Source organism: Octopus bimaculoides, chromosome 2 (assembly GCF_046866305.1).
Source record: "Octopus bimaculoides isolate indiv1 chromosome 2, ASM4686630v1, whole genome shotgun sequence".
Taxonomy (NCBI): domain Eukaryota; kingdom Metazoa; phylum Mollusca; class Cephalopoda; order Octopoda; family Octopodidae; genus Octopus; species Octopus bimaculoides.
Window position 1 is genome coordinate 4,989,168 of NC_142929.1, and position 6,000 is coordinate 4,995,167.

Here is a 6,000-nt window from a genome sequence, read left to right on the forward strand (position 1 = left end):
CTATGCAAAATTGAAAATAACACTGACATCTCATTTTAACAGATATATTTACCAAAAATTACATTAAAATATCTTGAAATAATTAAAGAGTAAATTTATTCAATAAAATCGCCATTGGCTTCAACCATGGCCTCGAGACGATCTCGGAATTTCCTGCAACTCTTCTGAACGGTTTCCTTTTTTAAGTTGGTGAATGCTGCCATAATCCTTGCCTTCAGTTCATCTTTGGTGTTACAAGGAGTTTTGCTGGTCTCTCGCTGAACTGTGCCCCCACATATAATAATCAAGGGGGTGGCAGTGTGGAGAGTTAGGTGGCCAGATGTTAGGGGTGATGAGGTTGCAGAAATTGTCTGACAGACATGATTGGGTTCTCCTGCTTGTGTGGCATGGTGCAAAGTCCTGTTGCCAAGCATAGGGTCTTCCAGCAGCCACCCTCTTGACCCAGGGCAGCACTACCTCCGCCAAGCACTTGATGTAGGCCTCCGTGTTGAGTCTGAGGTCGTGTGGGAAAATGACTGGAGGCATTTGCACTTGTAATACGAAGGACCAGACTTGTAACATTCTAAGCTGTCTCTACAAATATTCTATAGAATTTAGGAACAGCATTGAAAGGTTATGATGTTTCATAAACTCTGCAAAACATAACTTTTAGTGCTGGCTCTAAAGATTAATACATCCCTTAAATAGGACGGGAGAGGAATCTGTAGAAACAATTTGCTTCTGTATTTGTAGGTATTTGTCTTTAAGTTGTCTGTAGAGACAAATTTCAACATGATTGAACCACACTACTAGCACAAAAGTAGGACTCAATACTGAGTTATAAAACTTTAATTTACTTGGTAGTCTATAATGGTTGCAGAACATAATACTGTCTCCCTACCAGCAATTAATGTCATTTTAATGTATGCTTCCCCATGTTGGTACGGAGAGAAGGGACTGAGCATGTGAAATACCAATGCTTGTCATGATGTTACCTTACCTCAGTTGTGAAATCTAATTATCCAAGATCAGACTGCACAACTTCTTCCCACATATTCCTAGAAGATGCTGCCTATAATGCTTAGCTCTCCCCACTCCCCATCCAAATATATTGTATGCCCAGAATCAAAAGAATCGGTCTCTATTCTTTGGCATCAGCTGTTACCTTTTCTCAGCTCACTTTTATGCTTTGACTTTCAGGCAAGTAAATATACATTTAACGGATCATGCTTTGCTCATTCATTCCCATTCACACACACACACCACTTCCATAGACACAACTGATGTAATAATATTCTTCAAACTCAATGGAGAGAGAGGGAGAGAGGGGGGAGAGAGGGGGGAGAGAGAGAGGGGAGATAGTGAAAGAGAGAGAGAGAGAGAGAGAGAGAGAGAGAAAGAGAGAGAGAGAGAGAGAAAGAGAGAGAGAGAGAGAGAGAGAGAGAGAGAGAAAAAGAGAGAGAGAGAGAGAGAAAGAGAGAAAAAGAGAGAGAGAGAGAGAGAGAAGAGAGAGAGAGAGAGAGAGAGAGAGAGAGAGAGATCCTTTGTTGTCAGTAAAAGTAACAGCTTTCTCAATCTCTTCCACTCATCTTTACTTCTCTGCTTTCTCTACATCAGCTACGGCTACTGGTAATACAAGAAATACTAATTTGCTTTGGTTTTAGAAACTATCAACTAACTCTAGCAAGCTGCCTGGTTTCATCAACTGCTTTAATACTATTTCTCTGCCTCTATTACTTTTCAAATCCTGGTTTTTCTCCAGTCTCATGGACATCCCACTTTAAATTTGTAAACCTTTTGTTGTTGTTATTGTACAGAGCCCCTAGCACCAAGATCACACACACACACTTTTTCCTACATAAAATAGAGAGAGGCCACTTCACAGATTCCAGTGGGACTTCATGACCTGTGACTTGTGGACGCCAAAGACAAAGCAATGACATCTAGAACAAGACAACGTGGGCCCTGGCAAAGTGCACAACTGCAGCATGAGACTGCAGTACATGGTGAAGAATGGTGGTTGTGTCTGAAGTCCTTGATCCACGCCTGTCATGGTGGGTGGTGTCTTTTATCTTTTACTTGTTTCAGTCATTAGATTGTGGCCAAGCTGGGGCACAGCCTTGAAGAATTTTAGTCAGAGGAATGGACTCCAGTGCTCATGTTTTTTTCCATTGGTTTCTTTTGCAGAACAGTGAAGTTATGGGGACATAAACACAACAACACCAGCTGTCAAACAATTGTGGGGGACAAACATGGACAGCAAGACACACACACATAAAGGCTTCTTTTACTTTCCATCTACCAATCCCACTCACAGGACTTTGGTTGGCCCAAGGTTGTAGTAGAAGACACTTGCCCAAGATGCCATGTAATTGGGATTGAACCTAGAACCATGTGGTTGGTAAGCAAGCTACTTACCACACAGTTACTCCTGAACTTGTTCTTTGTTGTATTTACTTTAGGACTCAAAAGCCATTTCTCTTCATTTAACTACACAATTTTTCCTTCTTTTTGAAATCATATACTGCAATTAACCTCATAACACCTATATACAGCATAGTAGACTAAACACAGGAGACTAACATCACTTAGATACATTACGGAACCAATAACCTGACACAGTCTGATGCGGGCCAGCATTCAGTAACCAATCAGAAAAATTTGTCAACTGGGAATGCAAAACCCTTTGTAATCTATTGTTAAATACTTGAAGCCATTGACTTTCACAATATACTTAATTCATTCATTTCCATATTAATTAAGGTTTGTAAGCTATCTAATTACAAATAAATGATTCTTTGTGATTCTGCAGTAGCTATGGGGAAGGAACAAAATAGTAATTATATATTACATGTTATTAAAATTTAAGCAGCAAGAGAATTGTCAGTCATAAGTGTGACGGTACTGCAATAGAAACTTGTAAATGTGAACTAATGATGTAATGACAATATGTATATGGTTCAAAATTGTACAAAAAACAAAAGAAACGATGAGGAAACAACAAACAAGGTGTATAAGTACAACACTCAGGAAAAATGGAAGAATCTTTGACATTTCAAGCCTATGCTCTTCATCAGAAAGGAATGAAGGAAGAAAACAGATGAAAATAAGGGGGGGGGGGCAGAGAAAAAAATGTATCTGGATTAAGTTGTGCACATATCATCATTGTTTAACGTCTGCCTTCCATGCTGGCATGGGTGGTATATATATATATATATATATATATATATATATATATATACACACAGACGCGTGTGCGCACACACACAAACACAAGTAAGCAATCTATTTTACTGGTTTTGCATCTAATAAATATCATTAAAAGATATTCATAAAAGCAGAAGATATATTCAGTATTTGAAAAAAAAAAACACTGAAAAGAAAACTGGTCACAATAGAGGCCAAACAAATTTATGATTGTCATCTTACCATTGTTGTATTTCCTCTTCTGAAACTGTAAAGAAAAGAGAAAAAAAGACAAGAAAAGAATTAGATATAATAGAATTCAAAGCATGTAAATTTTGTGTGAATGTGTGTAAGTGATATGAAATGCAAAACAAGAAAACAAGTTTTGGGTGAACAAGTAATGAATAAAGAAGGATAACAGAAATAGAGCACTTGGTGATAATTATAAAACATACTTGTAGTTTAAATGGAAAGACAAGCTTGATACTAATTATTCTAACAATAACTGACCTGGAAAAAAAAAATGTAATTCTGTAAAAGGTTTTATTCTTTTCCAAGATAATTACTTAGGAGCAGGCATTGCTGTGTGGTAAGAAGTTTGCTTCCCAGCAACATGGTTCCAAGTTCAGTCCCACTATGTAGCATTTTGGGCAAGTGTCTTCTACTATAGCCTTGGGCAGACTAAAGATTCGTGAGTGGATTTGGTAGACAGAAACTGAAAGAAGCCCACGATAAATTACCTGCCTCTGGATACTTTCTAACAAAGACGGTACCCACACAGGTAATCTCCAGGAGCGCCTTCGGATTTAACTATCCCATGGTTGCTTAAACACTTCCAGCCTACCACTTGAATGTTTAAACAATCCTAACTTATACCTACATATATATATATATATATATATATATATATATATATATACACACACATATATGCCCAAGGTACCATGCAGTGAGATTGAACTCAGAACCATGTGATTGGGAAGCAAGCTGCTTGCCACACAGCCACAATGTTTCTACCAGTTCAACACTCAATAATGAGAATGAGATGGGAGGATTACACTTGAAGTCTATTTTCTATGGAAATAGCTTAAAGACAATTTCAGACGAATCAATAGGAATCACAACAAACCCCTCTTCATTTTCTCGTAATGTTGGATCCTGTGTTAGATATGACAAAAACATCATCTAATTGAAAACATTCATGTGTTAACTATTGAAGACAGTGTCCAGTTCAATGTTTGATTTCGGTTCGAATCACTAGACCACGTTATAGATTATAAATGTTGAAGAATGTCTGAAGCGAAACTTTGAAATAACCAGTTTATGACAAGAGTAATCAGCATGGCTTAGATAAACTGACCCTGAAATTGATCAGAAAGCCATAAAAGTGAGGGGTGGGGGCGGGTGAAAAAAAAAAAAACAAGAAGAATCATGAAGCAACAGTTGATAATAATAGAAACATAGTAAGGCAGAAAATAATGAAGATGATGATGATGATGATGATGTGGAGGAGGTGGAAGGAAGTAAATTAAGTAATCATACTACATACCATGACACCCACACTCAAACAACTGTTGGTATGTATGTATGTATGTATGTATGTATGTACGTATATATATATATATATATATATATATATACACACATACACACACACATACATACATACATACAGACACATGCACACACAGTCACACAAATATATATTTGTATATATATATATTTGTATACATATATATATATATATATATATATATATATATATATACATATATGAAATGTATATATACACACACACAGACACACACACAAATATATATTTGTATGTATATATATATTATATATATATATATGTATATATATATACACACACACATATATATACACACAAACACACATACATATACACACACACACATACATATACACACACATATGTATATATATACGCACACACATACACACACACATATACACACACACAAGCATATATACATCAAATGAAGGTTAGTTAATGAACTAGTGAGTCACAATCAAAGTAAAGAACTAAATGTGTTAAATCACAGAAGATTAACGATGTTTTGCGTTATTTACATCTAATGACAAGCTGCAGTGCGTTTCAATCTAATGGTATTGGCAAATGGATGCAAAATTAGGGTGTTAATTGCTGAGTATATACATTGGAAATGGAAGGTTTCATGTAAAACTCCACTAGAACATTCCCCTTAGGAATTTGTGAATTCATTTCTTCTTCATTTCTGTAACATTGTCCAGAGTAGTGGCTCTGAACCAGGATCCATGAGACCCTTGGGCCCACATAAGCAAAATAGAAAATTGGGAATTCTTGGTAGTATTTTAACCCTTCAGTATTCAGATTTATTCTGTCAAATGCAATGTTTTTTTTTTTTTATTCACTTTGCTTGTAATTAATCACACATAATTTTGAAACTTTGAAAAATGTTGATGATGTGATTGTTTATTTTATAATAACATTGAAGGGTAAGTGTGATAGGCTAGATCTGGCTGGTGTTGAACATAAAACAGGTAGCATATTTAGGCCAGATATGGCCAGCTCAAATGCTAAAGGATTAAGGGTTCAAGAATAAAATGTTTTAGATGCATTTGTTACAAGAAACAATTAGTGTTTTTTTTCTGCAATGTTTTCCACATGCTTCCAGCCACTGGAACATGTTCTTTCAGAGAGTGAAATTGCAAACCTATGCAAGTGAATGGGTGAAAAACAAAAGAGGAATTTTGAAAGGAGTCTCTTTAAAACTACTTATTAAACAGCGAATGGCTATGGGAGTCCAGCAGAACAGGATAGTAATCAAAGGA

At 36.2% G+C, this 6,000-nt stretch overlaps 1 protein-coding gene across 1 annotated transcript in view; it reads right to left on the reverse strand.

The window, feature by feature from the left end:
- The window catches only part of LOC106868897 (neuronal calcium sensor 1), a 326,700-nt gene that overhangs the window by 156,086 nt on the left and 164,614 nt on the right, over nt 1-6,000 (reverse strand). Inside the window, exon 2 of the mRNA XM_014914360.3 lies at nt 3,409-3,433. Within this exon, the coding sequence (XP_014769846.1) occupies nt 3,409-3,433 (25 nt within the window). The remainder of the gene's footprint in view (nt 1-3,408; nt 3,434-6,000) is intronic.